At 47.8% G+C, this 18,937-nt stretch overlaps 1 protein-coding gene across 1 annotated transcript in view; it reads left to right on the plus strand.

Moving 5' to 3' along the window:
• Nucleotides 1-16,242, plus strand: part of ZBTB40 (zinc finger and BTB domain containing 40) — a 33,967-nt gene extending 17,725 nt beyond the window's left edge. The window contains 15 exon segments of the mRNA XM_066564216.1: nucleotides 2,315-2,488; nucleotides 2,961-3,125; nucleotides 4,086-4,124; nucleotides 4,127-4,172; nucleotides 8,229-8,630; nucleotides 8,632-8,657; nucleotides 9,614-9,721; nucleotides 11,247-11,309; nucleotides 11,312-11,332; nucleotides 12,334-12,375; nucleotides 12,378-12,422; nucleotides 12,425-12,502; nucleotides 12,505-12,540; nucleotides 13,266-13,401; nucleotides 13,403-16,242. Of these exon segments, the coding sequence (XP_066420313.1) occupies nucleotides 2,315-2,488; nucleotides 2,961-3,125; nucleotides 4,086-4,124; nucleotides 4,127-4,172; nucleotides 8,229-8,630; nucleotides 8,632-8,657; nucleotides 9,614-9,721; nucleotides 11,247-11,309; nucleotides 11,312-11,332; nucleotides 12,334-12,375; nucleotides 12,378-12,422; nucleotides 12,425-12,502; nucleotides 12,505-12,540; nucleotides 13,266-13,401; nucleotides 13,403-13,433 (1,412 nt within the window). The 3' untranslated portion in view covers nucleotides 13,434-16,242.
• The last annotated feature ends 2,695 nt before the right edge of the window (nucleotides 16,243-18,937 follow it).

Here is an 18,937-nt window from a genome sequence, read left to right on the forward strand (position 1 = left end):
GGAGATGTCTTGACATTAAATACAATGTCTTATTTGGAATTCCTTGTGATTGGGGAAGATGGGGGGGGGGGAAATTTATTTGGGCTGTGCTTCTTTCCTTGATCCAGGTAGCATTTCTGCTTATGTTGGTCACTGACTCGTGGTCTCCTGTGTGGAGCAGAGTGTGCTGATGGGAATCCTACACTTAGTGTCCCCATTACACATCATTCTGTTGGATGGCCAGGCCACTCCTCTTACTCGTTTTGGTGGGATTTTATTGTTTGCTGCCTGCCTGTGATGGTTCAGGGATTCAGGAGCCCCCATCTTTTGCCTGGTGGGACAACCTTCCAAGTTTAGATGGGTTTAGGCACACTCTGAACAATTCAAATCAAGAGACTCTGAAGTCATATAAAATTTAAATCTAAATTAACATGCAGTGAAATGTAAATGAAGATTTAATAGAAAGCAAAACTGCACTCATAATGCTGATAATTTCCTCTGTAGCAAACATTCCCAACAGGCACTTGGCTTTGTCATTTGTTAAGCACGATTGCTTTCTCAAAACACCAGACTCCCAGCATGGTTAATTATCTTGTGGTAATACCCATTCCAAGGAGGGGCATTACTTAATTACACAGAACTGAATTTCATCAAATTGCAGCTTGAACAAACAGAAGCACAGATATTTCTTATGATGAAAATGAAGAGGGAGGGGATGATTTGAGTCTGCTGGCAACTGATGAATTAACTGGTGGTACCTTTGGTGTCCCATGCTGTACAGCTAATAGGGAGCAGGAGGTCCTGCACTGTGGCACATGGCATGTGCTGGTTCTCGAGATCACCTTGGCATGGTGGCAGAGCAGTGAGTGCATTCATAACAACTCAATTTTATGTCATAAAATCAGAAACATTCTGATGGGAGCAGAAGGAAAATATTGCATCTGTGAATTTCCCTTGGCTTTCCTGGGGATCAGATTGATGTGTCCAAGAAGTCTTTTTCAGGGAGCTGTTCATAGTAGCTCAGAATCTTCCACTGCATATCCCCCCAGCCTGCTATTGCTTCCTTCCTATCCCAGAGAGTTTTCTCTTCTTACACGGCACTGTGTATTTTCTGGGTCCCAGGGATTTTACCTTTTTTTCCCAAGCTGTACTTCCTGCTTTTCTCCCAGGTAGTGCTGTGGGAATGATGGATTGTTCTTATTGATACTGAACCAGAATGATTAAAAGACACAAGCACAAAATCACGCATGGATGTCTGGGATGAACTACAGGTTTTGGGTTTGATTTCTCCCACTGAGGTACAACTGTGCCTCTTCTTCAACATAGTAACTGCAATGGTGGTGAAAAAATCCTTTCCAGATTAATATATTTGCCAATTTCCAGTTTTATTTATCAAGTGACAAGTACAATCCTAGATTACTTTTGGGACACAATAGATTTTGCCCAAGTCTCTTCATTATCCTGAATAAACACTGTTCCTCTTCCTGACTTAGTCTATCATGTCCTGATGCTGGGGTGTCTTTAAAGGGTTGGGGTTTTACTCTGGAGTCATCATTTTTCTGATTCATCAAGGCAAACTCAGCAAATCCAGCTTAGAATTAGACAGGAGAAAGGAATGAGGTTAAAGTTACGTTTTTTTTGATGTAAGAGGGAGAAGAAGGTGCTGCAGCTGCTCTGCAATTGCAAGTCTGGTTTGTGTGCCTTTAACATTTTCACCAAGGGCAACTCAGTCCACTGGGTTCTTGATTACCTTGGACCATCTGAATATAAAATGTTGGTGTGTTTGATAGTCAAACAAGGGCATGAGAGGGACATGAACCAGGGTATTTCCAAGCTCCTTCTTGGTGGAGTGGATCAAACACTGACTTACAGACCTCTTACAACGAAGCTCTAGTTAAGAGTCAGTAATGGGGTCTTTGTGATTCCACAGTATCAGAAGAGGCTTGAAAACATCTTGAGGTGTTGGCGGTGTTGCCTTCACAGACAAGGCCATGTGTTCATCTGCTGAACACTGAGATTTTCTTCCTCTGGGCTCAGACTGGGACTGATACTCAGGAGACATTTGGGTGCCAAAGATGCATTTCTTTGCACCCAAATTTCTGTTTGCACATGGGGGTAGAAGATAGTCTATATTGTCTCTGCATTGGAGAAGTTCTGATTTGTCATGTTCATCCTCTGCTGGAATGTGTATCCGAGTGTGCTGAGCATAAGGCCCTGAGCATTAGTGACCTAGGGAGGACTGCATGCCTGGGCCTTTCCTGTCTCCCCTACCTTTGAAGCCCTTTGGGAAAATGCTGCAAGCTGAGCTGTTTGTTTTTCCATTCATTGAATTCAGGCAAATGGAGCCCAGAGGATTATAGGGCCCAACTGTTGAGACAATACTGAGAGAACTTTGTGGAGCTCCTGACAGACACCCAGGTGCTGCTGCAGGACATCTCTGCTGCTTGGAGCCTGGCTCCTGCAGAGAGAGATATGAACAGGCTCCTACACTTGTGCAAGCAGATACAGAGTTTTCATCCTCATCTGGGGGGAAATACTGGAATTCCTAAGGACTTGATTTACTACCTGCCATTCTGGGTTTCAGGCAGTCTTCCAGCAGGACTTGGTTTAATGATTCCTTAGTATTCTGTAGTGAGAGTGAGGCAGGCTAATGTATATGAAGCTGAAGATAAGCAACTAAGAGTGGCTGATTTGGGCTCTGAGGAAAGATGCTTGTTCACAGCAAGCTGAGGGAATGGCTGATGTGTTTAGGTTCTAAGTGGTCCCCACTTCAGTTGCACTGTGAGCCAGGTTGGCAGCAGGTAGGACCAAGGACAGGCTGGGTCTGGGTGAGCCTCAGTCATGCCCATGTTCCTTTCAAGTCAGAATATTCTCTTCTAGGGGATTCTGTGTCTGAGTGTGAAGCGGGAGGCAGGTGGGAGGGGTCCCTGTTAGTGCCTCCCTAAGGGTCTCTCCAAGGTGATGGAGCAGGTTGTGAGTAGGAGGCGGTGGTTTCACCTGCCTTGTGTTGGCAGTGCTGGAGCAGCAGTCCTTGTCTGTCTCTGCTGTTTGGCAACTGCTGATGACTGTGCAGGAATCTGCATCCCCGAAACTGTTCATGAAGGATATCTAGAAACAACCCAGCTCAGAATTTTTCTTCCTCACAAGTGTCCTCCTACTCTTTCCCCGAGTTTCTCCTGCTGCTGGCAGCAGCCGCTTTCTAATTCCTCATCCCTCCCTGGCCAGTAACCTCTTTTCTTCTAGTGGCTCTCAACACCCATGTCCCTGGTGAAACAGTTATAGCTGGAAAAGCACTTTGGAAAACATAGCTGTTTTGCTTGTGGCTCTGTGCATGCAGGTTTTATAATGAGCAAACCTTTGAGAGCTGGCCACCATTCTGTGGTAACGGTCAGCTGGAGGCACATCAGTCTGAGAGCCCAGGGCTCATTGGAGGTCTCTGTGCAGCCACCATCCTGTCCTCCCCATAGCCTTGGCTTTCAGTTTTCCTGCTTTAAAACCTAAACCATACTTGTACCTCTAAATTGTTGTCAAACTCTTACACAAGTGTGAGGGGTCCTCAGTTTTGTGGTGTCTGCAGCAGAGCTTGACTCTGTGTGCTGGCCCTGTGGGCACAGAGATGGGGCTCACCTGCAGCCAGGTGCCTCCATCTGATCTCCCCCACCCCCTCTGTGTTCTGAATGGCAAAACCAGTGCCTCTGATCCCTGGTGCATCCAGCCAATTTTCATGTGGCTGTCCTGAGATGAGTCAAATTGTGCCTAGGAATGCCTGTTCTCTGCAGAAGTTAGAATCTCTGTAACTAGGGAGAGAAGAAATCCTGACTCATGGGAGAACCATGCCTTGCCTTTTGAAGTTGTCACTGTCTCTTTCAGCAACATACCTTAGAAAACCTGATATTTTTGCCCGAAGTTGCACACACAGTGAGAAGGGAGGTCTGCAAGGCTCATGCTGGATGTCAGTGCTGCGATTAGTACAACCAAAGCTTGAATGTGGTAGTTTGGTGTTTTCTGTGCCATGAAGAAGTCACTTCTGTTAACAGCTCAGGTTCTTGGGTTTGTGTTCTTAATACCTTTGCTTTTTATTTTCACCTTCAGTGGCTATCAGTGAGAACACAGCCTTGAGATCATCCTGCGGCATGGCAAGCTGATCTTCAAGCCATCCAGCAAAGAGAAGACCTGAAGGGCTTGGCTTTGGGGTAGGCAGGGCTCAGGGAAGCAGTGAAAGAGGTATGATGGGATGTTCTCATAGCAGGCATGATTTGAGGCTCAAAGCGTGGGCAGGTCCCAATGTGCCTACAATGTGCCCTTGAGATCAAGGGTCATTGCTTAAGTTGGGAAGCCATCCAAAGTTGGAAGTGCCCCTTTGCTGAAGTGAGAGTGTGCCGGATATTTTATTGGGTGTTTTATAAAAATGAGGGCCTACAGGAAGGCTGGAGAGGGACTTTTTGTAGGGGCAAGCAGTGACAAGACCAGGCCAAATGACCCTAAGCTGACAGAAGGCAGATTCAGATTAGATATGTGGAGGAAACGTCATGACAGAGCACACTTGTCTAGTGCAAAGATGACCATAACAATGCAGTTTGTAGTCCCAGGCTATTTTCTGAGTTAATTTTCTTAGAATGTTTTAATTTAGTCTTGCTCTGTATGCACTTTACAGATAAATACCTCCCTGTGAGGGTCTGACAGCAGTAGGACAATGTTACCTGCTATACTAGTTTGGCAAAGTTGTGGACAATACACATGCAGATAGCAATTTGTTAACTCCAGAACAAATGCAGAGCAATAACCACATGTGAGTCCTGCCCTGAGCTGTGGGAGGCTTTCCAGCTGAACCCAATTGTAACTTTGCATCCATCATTTGAAAGAAAAATGCTTAACTGAATTTGGTGCTTTAATGACAAGGATACCTGAGGGTCATGAAGGTAATTGCAGGTGTGTATTCTCCTGGAAAGGATGCAAATGTGACTTGCTTATTCTGTTTGCTTACATATATTTTCATCTGTTTCCCAGCCTATCGAGATTATTTGGACTGCAAAGTCCTCTGGGATGTGCACAGTGTGGGTTTTAGCCAAGTACAGGCCCAGTCCATTCCTATTTTCTTACAGTGCCAGAGCTGCTTAGCTGACAAGCAGTGTGGAAATACCATCAGATTGCTGAGGAGTTAGAGGAAAAGCAGTTTGCTGTTAATATGTCGGGGTTTTTTAGGGATATAAGGTTTGATTACTTCATATGCAAATTTGGGTCAAGGCTGTCGGTCTTTATGAATGAACACAAGCCTCATGGCTTTGACACTTGCCATCGTTTCATGTGTGGCAGGGACAGGCAAAGCCTGTCCCCCATGTGCTGGGGGCAGGTCAGCCTTTGAACCCTGGGCTTGTTGGCCTGCCTATGGTCTTGAGCAGTGAGGAAATGCTGCTGGGGTGGAAGGTGGGAGTGGGTGACTGGGAGCAGGGCACAGGCAGAAGAAACCAAGGATCTCGATTATACAAGCAACATGATGCACAGTCCCCAGGCAGGTGCAAAGGAGAGCTGCTTCATTGCAAAAAGCAAGCCTTTTTAAGCAGTTAGGACATTATCAGTTACATTCCATTGAAGTATAACAAATATAATTCAACCAACCACCATAAACACAATGTGAGCACATAATGGTTATATGCTTGTTTTTCTACCTCCAATTCAGCTGAGTCACTTTCCCATAGCCCCCTTCTGCTTAGCCAAAGTAGCAGGCCTGAGCCATGATTCTACAAGGGTAACAAAGCCCTTATTTTATAAGGTTTTACCTATATTTAACACATGATGACTGCTATAGTTGTAGGGTTTGGAGGATGGCAGCACATGCTCCACTCCCATTCCTTGCCTCAGTGGTCTCCTGAGAGAGGTCTTATGCTGCAAATCCAATATTCATTCCCGGTTCAGATCTACATTATCTCTCATAGCTGTAGCAAGAGCTGCCACCGATCCAGCTGGCATTTTCACCTGGTCATGGCTTTGATTTCTGGAGAAAGGGTGATTCTTTCTTATCTGCCATTGATTCTGTCACCTTCTGATGCTGCAGGCACTTGTCCCACTCCCCCTGACTCTGTGTGTCCGTGGGATGGGCCAGGGCTGATGCCCTGATGACTCTGGAGCAGATGAGCCAAAAATTCATGTGTCTGTGAATGTGCAGCCTGAGTGAACTCCTGGACACCTCGGCGTGTGTAGCAGAGGGGCCTGGGGAGTCAGTGTGACTGCTCTGGCAGCTGCTGCCTCTCTGGCAGCAATATCAAAGAGAGCAGACTGCTGCCACTGAGTGGCTTTTCAGGGCTTCAAGCCAAGGTTGAGATGAAATCAAGCAAAAAGCATCATCAAAAGCAAAAGCCTTGGAAAATGTTATTTACTTGGCAAAAACATCTATTCTAGATGAAGTGTCCAGAGGAGGATTGCCAGATAGCAGCTTCTTTCTGGCATCCTACAGATCTTTGCGCTGAATTTCCATATCTTAATTTTGAGGCCAGGCCAGTCTACTCAGCTCTGACATCACTGATTACCAGGCCCACATATTGCAAGTGACTTTATGGACCTTGTAGCTTTTGGCATGAGATATGAGTGATAACTTCAGGCCTCATGTTAGGGAGGTGTGAGCTTCCTGTTATAAAACTGAGGAGACCTTACATTTCTGGGAATGTATGTGCTGCATGGAGAGCCATTCCATTTGCACATCCACAGGAAAACAACCGTTTTTGCATCTCGACTGCAAAAAAACCTCAAAAAACCCTCTAGTGATTAAGTTAGGTGAACCAAAGCACTTGGAAGGCACAGAGCATCCCTGTGGAAGAAACTGCATCCATCTCCAACCACGCTCAGCACTGCAAGTAATGGATTGGTTTCTTTGGTGGGGGTACAACATGGAATCTCTTGGCTTCTCCTTTGAACCCTGCTGTAGTCAGAGCACTGTCATTTTTGGCAGCTGGTGCATGCAAGGGCACGGTTTGGCTCTTTCAGCCAATTCCATAACCTCCTCCCTAGCCTTCTGCTTTCCAGGGCTCTCTACAGTCATTTAGGAGATCATATTTGTCAAGATTGGTCTTACTCTCAAATATCAGAAATGTGTCAAGAGCTCTATAAAAAGGCTTTTGCTGTTGTGGTCTTGTTTAAATAAAAAGACATTTGCCATCTCACTGGTAGATTGAAAAATCATTCTTCACTTAGGTCAGAAAAACTGTCAGGATTGGTTGAAGGGATGTGGAAAGAAATCTTAGAGGTCACGAGTCAAAGTGACTTTGATAGAACAGGACAGACCGGAAACCAGTTTTCCAGTCTGCTGTTCTCCCTTTATGTGTTTGCAGATTATGGATCACCACTTGGTGTCTTAAGATTTCCAGATCCATTGAAATATGTCATCTGGTCTTTAGTTGTTGGAAATCTGGGGCAGTGGTGCTGTGCGAGGGGACACTGTGCTGAGCTCTTCCCGTAGTGAGGAAGGTAAAGATGAAGTTTTTCTAGCACAGGCTGAGTTTTCCTGTACAGTGGCAAAAGGAGAAGTCTGTGCCAGTTTCCACGGTGACACAGTTCCGGGTTCTCATTATAGTAAAGAAGACAAATGTATCTGTTTGTATTTTGATTTCTCCCATACATAGATTTCCTGTGGGTCTTTTCAGTAGATTGAGATCCTGGGTGAATTTTCCAGCTTGTGCTTTTTGAGATGATGGTGTTAGAGGGACTCGGGAAGGCATTTGTGCTTTCTAAGAAATGAACATAATGAGTGGTTTAAAATACCTCAGGGCCCTGAGCAGAGGACTCAAAAGGGTCATAGCAAGATTATCTGTTCCTTTTCAAAGGGATTGTGTTTGTGAAGTTTTTCTGAGATTTCTTGTAATTAAGGGCTGGATATCCACTCTTAGTGGCAGATTTTGACAGTATCATACCTGAGGCTCAGGTCTGCAAACATGACTGTAACTTCATGTGTCTGAGCAGAAGGCAAATGCTTGGAAGCAAGAGTTTGAGAAACAAGCTTTTAGGAGAATCTGGCCCTGGTTCTTGGCATCTCATGCAGATCCTTGCATGTGTAGTGGAGAAATTCAAGGATCAGTCTTTATGTTTCTAACCATGCACGGCCAGAACCACTTCTAGGCAGACCTGTGTGTCACCATTGTGATGGGACAACATGTCTGATGTGTGTCTGCTGCGTCTGAGCGGGGAAAACTATGTAGGAGCATTCAGGAGATGGGAGACTGAGGGGCAGATACTCAGTCCTACTGGTCATCACCAAACAGTAATTGCATAGGTCTCTTGATTGAGGGAAGAGGGCAGAAACCTGGGATCAGGAGGTGGAAAGTGAACAGTGAATCCCAATTTGAAGTTCTGGACAAAGATAAGGACAAGGCAGGAGGTGCCAGTGCCAAAGAAGCACAGGAATCCCAGGACAAAGCTTCTTCCAAGAAGAGTTTTGTCTGCAAAACCTGTTGCAAAGCCTGTGATAAGGTCTTTCACTTCTACTGCCGCCTGAAGGTGCACATGAAATGCTGTCAGGTTGCCAGAGGAAAGCAGATCCAGCATAAAGAGTGTGGCGAGGTCAAGTCGACAAAGAATGAGCTGGAGAAGCATCAGCTGGAGGTCTGTAGGATGGTGGGGATGGCCAAGAAGAAAAAGAAGAGGCTCCCCATGGCATGTGACATCTGGAAGAGAGTTTGCTCTTGCCTCAGGTAGGGTTGCTGGGAGCAAGGGTGTTTAGATGGAAGTTTGGACAATATAGTAAAGTAATAGTCTGAAATCTTGTCCTCTTCTTCCCTTCAGCTCTTAGTGACTGAAACGTGTGAGAAACATGTGCTCCATATGTGAGAAACACAGCTCAGCTCATTTTTCCTGCCCCACTGAGCACAACCACTTTCTGATTAGTTCTTCCCTAATTGGTTTTCCACATAGCTCATCAAGGAAAAGTAGGGCTACTGGCAAATTTGAAAGTCTCCAAAAATAACCAAGCTGTTCTAGTTCCTGGCTGCTTTAGCAGGATGTGTGTGAGGAACCAAACCTCTTTGCCCTTCCTGGTGCAGTTCACAATGTTGTGGCAGACCTCCACATTGCTGCAAGGGAACAAGAATTCACACCAAAAGGAGATCTGCAGTGAATGAGACAAGGATCAGGGATTCAGCTGTATTCAGCTCATCAGGGACAATGGAGAAACAGAGTGAGGTGTTAGCACTTGTCCAGTGGGAAGACAAGCAGGTCTTGTACCTGCTGAGCACAATTCCCCTGTTCTGTTGCTTTCCACATGGCTTCTGGCTGTCATTCTGTCCCTGCAACAGAATCATAGAATGTCAGAGGGGGTTGGGTTGGAAAGGACCTTAAAGCTCACCTTGTTCCACTCCCTGCCATGGGCAGGGACACAGTCCACTAGCCCAGGTTCCTCCAAGCCCCATCCAGCCTGGTCTGGACACTTCCAGGGGTGGGGCAGTCACAGGTTCTCTGGGCACCCTGTGCCAGGGCCTCACCAGCCTCCCAGGGAAGAATTCCTTCCCAATATCCCATCCCATCTAAACCTGCTTTCTTTTGGTTTAAAGCCAACGGCTTTGGATGGTAACCGTGATTTGATCCTTGTCATTGCAGCAGTTGTCAGGGCTATGTTATCACAATAGGACCCACCACTCTGATGTCTCTGCAGCTCAGAATCACTGCTCCTCCAAGTTCTCCTCCCTGCGGTGCGGGTGCTGTGACAAAACCTTCACCAGCACTGCTGCTCACCAAAAACACGTCAAGGCAGAGCACACAGGTAAGAACCCGTTGTAAGTGATATAGTGACTGCTTGGAGAGAGAGAATCACAGAATCATTTAGGTTGAAAAAGCTCTCCAGGATCTAGTCCAACCATTAACCCAACACTGCCATGTTCACCAGCAAACCCTGTCCCCAAGTGCCACATCCACACATTTTTGAATGCTTCCAGGGATGGTGACTCCACCATTGCCCTGGGCAGTTTATTCCAATGCCAGACCATGCTTTTAATGAAGAAATTTTCCCTGATCACAGAATATGCTGAGTTGGAAGGGACCCACAAGGATCATTGAGTCCAGTTTCCTAGCCTTGCACAGCACCATCTCCAAGAGTGTCCAAGGGTATTTTCCAAAGGCTTCTTGATCACTGCCAGGTTTGGTGCTGGAACCACTTCTTTGGGGAGCCTGTTCCAGTGCCCGACTACTTTCTGGGTGAAAAGCCTGTTTCCTGATATCCAACCTAAATCTCCCCCGACACAGCTTCAGGCCATTCCCTCAAGTCCTGTCACTGGTCACCACAGAGAAGAGATCAGTATCTGCCCCTCCTCTTCCATTCATGAGGAAGTGGTAGATGTGATGAGGTCTGACCTCAGTCTCCTCCAGGCTGAACAGACAAAGTGCCCTCAGCAGCTCCTTACACAGCTTCTGCTCAAGGCCCTCCACCATTGCCATGGCTCTCCTTTGGACACACTCTAATAGTTATCTTTCTTACTTTGTGGTGCCCAAATCTGCTCCAGCACTCAAGGAGAGGCTGCCCCACTGCAGAGCACAGCAGGACAATCCCCTCCCTTGCCTGGCTGGCCATGCTCTCCCTGATGTCCCCCAGGACATCCTGGCTGCCAGGGCACTGCTGACTCAGATCCAGCTGGCCATTGACCAGGATCCCAGGTCCCTTCCTGCAGCTGCTCTCCAGCCTCTTGTTGCCTGGTCCACCCACACATCCAGGGTTGCCCCATCCCCAGTAAGGAATCTGGCACTTTCTCTTGTTGAACTTCACATGGTTGGTGATGGCCCAGTCCTCTATTTTGTTGAGGTCTCTCTGCAGGGCCTCCCTGCCTTTGAGGGAGGCAACAGCTCTTCCCAGTTTTGTATCTTATGTGAACTTGCCCCATATTCCTTCCAGTCCTATCTCCAAGTCATTTATAAAAATGTGGAAGAGCACAGAGCCTAATTCTCCCCTGGTGCTATTTGTGATCTCTTGTCCCATCACTTGTTATGTGGGAGAAGAGACCGATGCAGTTGTAACTCTGATAGCACAAGGCTGCACCTCCTGTTTGCAGGAGGCTGCACCTCCTGTAGATTCTTGTGAACTGTAGTAGTCTCTTCTGGCTCTTGCATCTTGCTCAGCATCACATCTCAGCATCTCAGCATCTTGCAGCTTGCTTGCTCCTGGCTGCTCCTCTGAGGATGCTCCTCATGCCCGTGTGCAGGTGTGGTGGTGATGAAATACTAGAGAGCTGTGGTCTAGAAGGTCTCTTGTAAAAGACCCTGAGAGCATGTTTTTGTGTTCTTGGCTTTGTTTGCAGATGTGAAGTTCTATGAGTGTGAGTCATGCATGGAGCTGTTCCCCATGCTGGCTCTCCTGCAGGTTCAGTGAAGTGCAGGCACTCAAGTCTGTCACCTTTGCTGCTGTTCAGGTTACCTGTTGAACAGTGATGGTTCCTCTTGGTGATGTCTGAAATGTAAACAGGAGGGTGAAGAGGGACATGGTAAGGAAAAAGTGTGAAGAAACAGAAAGTAAGGATGAAATGGAAAAACACTGGGTGAGGCTGGGACATGTTAAGCTTTTGGACCTACCAGAATCATGGAAAGTTATGGATTTCATTGTTACAGTAGAGAAGAGAGCTAAGTGTAGGTGAGGACACAACAGCATGAGGAGATGATGGATGGAACCCCAAGCACTAGGTTTGTCTACACAGCTAGTGGGAGACTGAAGAAAAAGTGAGTGTAGCACTAGAAAGATGAGAGACAAACCTGGGCTTGGGGACACTGTGTCAAGGACCCTTTGAATCATAGAATTGTAGAATGGTTTGGGTGTGAAGGGACTTCAAAAATCATCTAGTTCCATGCTTTGGCAAGTTTGCAAGCTGTAAGGGCAGAGTGAACTGGCAGACCAGGCTATGACAAATGGTGGGTCCCCACGGCAGAGCATGGGATAGCAGGAGAGAATATAAATCAGGAAACATTGGAGGAGACAGCCAACAGCAGCCTAGAGAATGAGGAAGAAGACCTAGAAAAAGCTGTCTCTGAAAGTGGAGAACCACTGAGTTGGGTAATGATTTTGGAATAGCTGGATCAGGAGATATGCAAGCTAGGCCAGCAAGGAACAGTGCTGGATGGTATAAGGGAACAGGAAGAAGGGATTCCTGTGAGCAGGGTCAGCTACAGTTGCTGGTAAACCAGCTGGGCTTCTTAATGCAGGTGCTGCAGGGAGCCAAAATGAACCCAAGCAGCCATAAACTGACGGCCAGTGGTGCAGCCAGGAGGAGGGACACTAGCACATGCCAGTTCCTCCTGGGTTTCAGCCCTGTGTGCCCTGCCCATTGCAGCTCCCTGTGCTCTCAGGCTGGCCCTGGTTGTCCAGGCCAGACTTGGACAGTGCTTCTCCCATAGCTTCCCAACCATTGTGCTGCTTGTACTGCTTCATGGCCTTCCGCTCCCTGGGGCCCTGCAGAGCCACGTCACCAGCCAGCACTTCACACAGAAGATAGCACCTTCATGGGTGAGCTCTTCCCCTCCCAGGGCAAGCTGGAGGGGCACCTCAGCACTGAGCATCATCATCCAAGGTGACCTCCCAAGCCACCACTGCCCAGACTGTGCATATAAGGACTGCTCTGTGTCACATTGTTCACCCATCCTTCTCTCCTACGCTTTTATTCTTCCCAAATCCACTCTTTGGGCCCTGTTGCCTCTTCTGCTCCATGATTTCCCATTCTTGGAGGGATCTATGATGCAAACCCCAGCCCACAGTACTCTGGGATTTCTGTGCTGGCATGAAGCGGGTTTGCTGGAGAGAAAGCTGCTCAGTCATGACTTTAAGGAGCTGAGGAGGAGGATTGGCAGTATGTGTGGAGGTGCCTGGTTACTCAGAGGTTATTAACACCTTGATGATGCCCTGTGACACTGCAGCTGTTTTGTTGGAGGCCCAGTGCTAGGTTTGAACCCAGCCTCATCCTCTTCCATATTTCATCCATCAGTCAAGAAGAGTTCCTTGGATGAGAGAGTCCAGTGTGCAAGATTCCCTGGGATGGCATTCCTCCAGTGGATAATCATAGAATGTTTACTGTCTACGATTGCTTGTGGAGCTAAATTATAGCAACTTGTGGAGAGAAATATTTAAATTATTGTCCTGTCTTCTTTTGCATCATTGGTGTGTGTAGTTTGATATTCCCTATTAGTCTCATGCCTGTTGTAATTGCAGAAGCCGTAGTGTGAAGCTAAATGTTATTACCTGAGCTGAGGCTGGGAAAGGGTTGAGCAGCAAAGGGATCCAGGGGAAAGTGGTGCTGTACATGTCTGACTCTTGGGTCATCTTCCTTCCACACAGGTGACTCAGACATCAGAGCAAGGAGCAGCAGAGCACATAATCTCTTTCGATGATGCCAAACTTGTGACGTTGCCCAAATCCCAAATGAGACAAACTGGCTCTGAGGTGGTAACTGTGGAGCGTTTGTTTGATAACAGTCACTCTGATGTGTGAAGAAATCAAGTGAGGGACACGGGAGGTTGCCTGTGCCTGGCACCTGGTATCCACTAGGCTTGTTCAGGAGCTCAGTGTGCTGCTTCACCTGGGAGATTTGGGGCTTCTTTGGGAAAACAATCTCAGGCATGCAGCAAGCACAGCATAACCACGGACAGGGGAGGTTCATAGACGTTTACTGCCTGAGAAGTCTCCCTGCAGTCAGCCGCTGGTAGAACACTCGTCTCCACCAACACATGAGAAATAAAGCAGCAGAGGAAAAGATGGGAATCAAGTGTGATCCTCCACTGCTGTGAACAGAGAGCAGAGGACTGGTACAGGACAAAGCTGGGGCTTATGGATAAGAGAAACAAAAAAAAAACTGTCCTGAGAATTTAGGTTGGAGATTTTTATGGCTGAATCAGTGATGTGCTCACAGGTATTTTCTGCAAGGTGTAAGGGCTGCTTTGTTCCTTCTGCTCTCACCTGTATTGCTGTGCAGCTGGAGAACTTCTCCAGAGAAAACAGAGCACAGAGCTGAAGAGCTGACCTTTGGGCCTCTCCTCCAGTAGAGACTTCCTGGGAGTTGTGCTAAATTACTGCAGCACTGTTTGGATGGCACCTTGTGCCACACAGGTCTAATCCCATCCATGTTTTTGCTGTGGTCTATTAGGAAGGAGGCTCCCAGGCATGTCTGGGCATATCCATCCTTTCTGTGAGCAAACATCCCTGAGATCTGCCTCTAATTCACCAGGGACATTCTGAAAAAAGGGAAGGAGCTGTGCCTGTGTGTCAGCGTCCTTTGTGGCATGGCACTAATGAAGGTGTTGGAGTGTGGGATAGCTGCTATGACTGCACATGAACCTTCCCCTGGCACATGGGGCACTGCTTTGTAAAATGCACTCAGTACCTGCTGTAAAGTTTGCTTCTCTGGTGCTGGCATAATGCAACAGCTTCATTGTGCACACCAGTTCCTTTGAGACTAAATTTCATAAAGCTTTTTTATCTGCAGCTTCCTAAAATATAATCTGATAATTAATGGCTTGCTGAATCCATTATGAAGTGCAATTAGATGCAGGGTTCCTGTGGCTCCGAGGGGACTGGTAGCATTTATCTTCTTTTTCCTCATGCCAAAAGGTTGAGCCTGCCACTGCGATATTTACACACAGAGGGGTGATCCTGCTGGATCCTGGAGCCTGGGAGCACACTGTGAGCAGTGCCTTTTGTATCCTGCTGCCCAGAGCCACAGCAGGATGGGAGGGGGACACGTTGGACCTTTCCAGAAGCATCTTGCACCAGCTGCTCAGGGCCACCAGGCAGAGATGGTGGCACAGGAGCGCGCCAATGTGGCTGTGCCAGTGTGAGAGTTTGTTCCTGTCAAAACTTGGAAGGAAGAAGAGAGCAGCAGAGCTCTCAGGAGGGGGGCTGGGGGAGTTCATGGCATTTTGTGTGTGTGGCAGTTAGCTTATAAGTAACCCTGCTGAAGTGTTGCACGTCTTGAAGGGCTCTCATGTATGGTCCCCCCAAGCTTTGTGGGGATGGTGACATGGAGGAAGCAAGGAGGTTAAGTTGCCACTAAATCCATGAATGACCAGGAGATGGTGCTCAAGGGCCTTGAGGATTAGTGCTAGTGCCCAGGTGCACCTTTGTGGAAGCTCCTCTGAGCCTTCCCAGGCCTTCCCCAGCTCTTGGGCTGCCACCTGTGCAGAAATCTTGAGCTACTGCCAGGCTGAAGGAAAACTCCAAGCCCTTGACAGGTCACCTCCAAACCCTGAATATATCACTGCTTAAAGAGCCTGAAACTGGGCCTTGGCCACCTCTGGAGAGAGTGAAATGCACCTGTTACTGAGGTGAAGAGGTGAAAAACCTGGGATGCCCCTTGGCCAGGAGGAGAGGGGCCAGAGGGTGAACTGCTGGAGCCCATCTCTTGCCTGCCTGGGCACTGTGCATAGCACTTTGGATGAGCAACGGGGATAATGACAGAACAAGCAACTATGTCTTGGTGGTTTCAGAACAGATGTGTTGGGAGGAAAGCAGTGGATTTTGTCCCACAGGTTGGTGAAGTTGGAAGCTGTTCCCCATTTTCTGACTTTGTGGGGGCTGGGAGTTGTGGAAACCGTGCACAAGCTGTGGGAGTGCTCTGGCATGGGAAATGGGTTTAACAGTGCTTTACAGGTGTCCTGGCCTTTATGTGTGAGCAGGGAGCACTACAGTGAATATCTGCAGGGAGCACTACAGTCAATATGATCTCTCTTTGTTCCTGGAAAACTGTGGGGGGAGGAAAAAGGTTCAGCAGGGCTTGAGGAGAAGTTGCTTTATTTCTAGTCCTGTCCTAGGGCAGAGGCAGCTCAGACAGGGCAGAACATGAGCATGGGGCCTGTTGGCTGTGCCCTTTGGGCCCTGTTGCTGGAGTGTTATCACAACCAAAAGAGGACAATGTAGGTGTTACATCAGGAGTGGTTCAGGCTCACCTGTCCTGTTTGGGGCCATCTCTCCTGCCTTCCTGCCCAGCAAGATCCTGTGTGGATGTATCCTCAGCAGAGTCCTGACAGCAGCACACACCCAGCAAGAGCTCTGCAGCTTTACAGAGTCCATTGAGCATCTCCAATATTATTATGAGGAGATAATAACTCACATCCCCCCATTCCAGTTCCTTCTTGATGGATGAGATGTGCACAGCAGAGCAAATTGCAGTGTTAGCAACACCTATGTTTTACCTGGGAAGGAGATTAATTTCCCAGGACATGTCCTGGTCTGGTGTGTACCACACTGGAGGTACTGATTGCTGGTGATTTCTTGTTACACTATGATTTTTTTTTCCTCTGTAAAAATAAAATATGGAGAAAGAGAGATGCGGCTGTGGAGTTTCATGTGAAGCAATTCTCTGGAAGGAAAAATCCTTCATTTTTGAAAACATGATTTTTTCAAGTCTTGTCCTGGGTGCGGGGTGACCTGTTGAGTTTTGGGGGGGTCCTGTGCCCCTCTTGACCTTGGTGCCATCCTCTAAGGAAGCACAGAATCTGTTTTAAGGTCAGGCTAGATCATGAGACCATCCTGCCCTTCACTGTGTCCTGTTGCAGCTGCCAGATGCATTTGGGGAAATGGCAGAGTGCCTGAAACAAACTGGGAAGTGACATCCCATGGAGGATGTTAGATCAGGTAATGGTGGAGTGACAGGACAAAGGCGAATGGCTTTAAGCTGAAAGAAGGTAGATTTAGAATGGAAATTAGGAAGGACTTCTTCCCTCTGAGGGTGGGGAGGCCCTGGCACAGGCTGCCCAGAGCAGCTGTGGCTGCCCCTGGATCCCTGGAAGTGTCCAAGGCCAGGTTGGATGGGGATTGGAGCAGCCTGGGATAGTGGGAGGTGTTGCTGCCCAAGGCAGGGGTGGGACTGGATGAGGTTTAAGGTCCTTTCCAACCCAAACCATCCTAGGATTCTATGATTTATACATCTCTGTCATGGTTTAACCCCAGCCAGCAGCCAAACCCCTTGCAGCCACTCGCTCACTCCCCCACCAGTGGTATCGGAGAGAGAATTTGAAGGGCAAAAGCTGGAGAACTTGTGGGTTGAGATAAAGACAGCTCAACAGGGAAACCAAAAGCTACACACACAAGCAGAGAAAAACAGAATTAATTCCCTGCTTCCCATGGGCAGGCAGGTATTCAACACATCCAGGAGAGCAAGGCCCCATCCCATGGAAGAGCAACTTGGGAAGACAAGCGCCATAACTCCAAATGTCCCCTCCCTCCTTCTTCCCTCCAACTTTATATACCGAGCATGATGTCATGTGGTCTGAAATACCCCTTTGGTCAGTTGGAGTCACCTGTCCTGGCTGTGCCTCCTCCCAACCTCCCCTGCATCCCCAGCTTCTTCCCCAGCATGGCCTTAGGAAAAGCAGAAAAGGCCCTGGCCCTGTGTAAACCCCACTCAGCAATAACAAAAGCACCTCTATATTATCAACCTTGTGTTCAGCACAAATTCAAAACACAGCCCCACATCAGCCACTATGATGGCAGTTAACTCCACCCCAGCCAAAACCAGCACAATTTCCTTGCATTTAGGGTGCAGGACTAAGCCTGTGACCATTATTAAATGTCTGTTTTCTACACAACTCCCATTTGTGACCCAGTGTCTGTCCTGTTGCTGTGGGATCCTTTGGAAGAAGGCAGAGTACCCTGGGTACACTAGTGGCCCTGAGCAACCCTCACTTGACATTTCCCATGTAAAGTGTCATTTCACAGCCCCCAGGTGTTATTTTAACACAGTATACGCAAATTTGGTGCTCTAGGCTTTGTTTTGGGGTTAAGGTTTTATTATTTTGAAACCCAACCTGTCCATAATTAGGTGCAAAGATCTGCTGCTTGCTCAGAAGTGAGGGATGGCAGTGGTGGGAGCACAGAGGCAGTTTGGATGTTTCTTGAAGCCTCTTGTGAGGGAGAGCAGGAGAAAAATGGTACCAGTGGTCTGAAAACCCTCCTTGTAATTTGGACAAGCCCCGGCAGCCCCAGCTGATGCTGATGTCTTGGCAAATTCTATTATTGATCTGGCAGACTGCCAGCATGTCCCCAGTTAATTTGAGCACTGGAAAAGGGAAGTGATATCTCCAGTGGCCTCCATCCAGCTCAGCAAACCTGAGTGCCCTTTCACAACACAGACATGAGCTGCTTCAGCAGCCAAGGCGCTTTCCCAAATTTTGGTGGTTTGCTGCAGACAGTGAGATCTGAGGCATGTCCCCAGGAGATGGGCTCGGTGACCTTCTGTCCTGGGGAGGAGCAGGCTGGCTGGTGGGTGTTCAGCTGCCTCTCCAATTTATGTGCCTGAACCCCCAGTACTGTCAGCTGCATGGGGCCTCCTTCACTAAGTCACCACAATTCCTGATTTCCTGTGTTAACACAGTAATTCCTTTTATTGGGAGCAGAAGCTCTTGCTTTTCTTACCCTGCACTGTTTATGATCACTCAAGGTAGGAAATCTACCCAGACTTCTAATCACGTTAAGCAAATTTGATAAAGTGTATTTCTTAGTCCATGTAATAGCAGACACATGGATGCTCTGAAAGTCATGGCACAGAGCTCTCATCTACAATGGGAGACACCCGTGGATTGGGCCATGGCACTGGTTTCTGTGACCTGCAAGGAAACAGAAAGCCCTTGCTGGGACAGAGGCTGAAGGAGCAGTAAGGAGCAGTAGGATCTGAATTGCCCAGCACATGGGCATAGTTGAGCACCTCAGCACTGCTAAATGTCAGACCGTGTGCCTGGGAAGAAGCGATGCTGGCTGCATGGGGACAGGAGGGAACTGGTCAGACATGTAACCGCATCCTGAAGGCTGCTGGTCAGAGCTAGAGGCATGCAGAGTCCTGAGTGATGTTTGTGGGCTTTAGGAGCTGCTTTTGGCACATCACAAGACATTCTCTGCTGCCCCTGCTCTGGGCGTTGCTGCAATGACATGTCATTGCCTACAGCTGCTCACCCATAGCAGCACATGACATGTAAATGACAAACTGGAGATTGCGGGAAATGACTACCAGCACGAGTC

Source organism: Molothrus aeneus, chromosome 21 (genome assembly GCF_037042795.1).
Source record: "Molothrus aeneus isolate 106 chromosome 21, BPBGC_Maene_1.0, whole genome shotgun sequence".
NCBI classification, from domain to species: Eukaryota; Metazoa; Chordata; class Aves; order Passeriformes; family Icteridae; genus Molothrus; species Molothrus aeneus.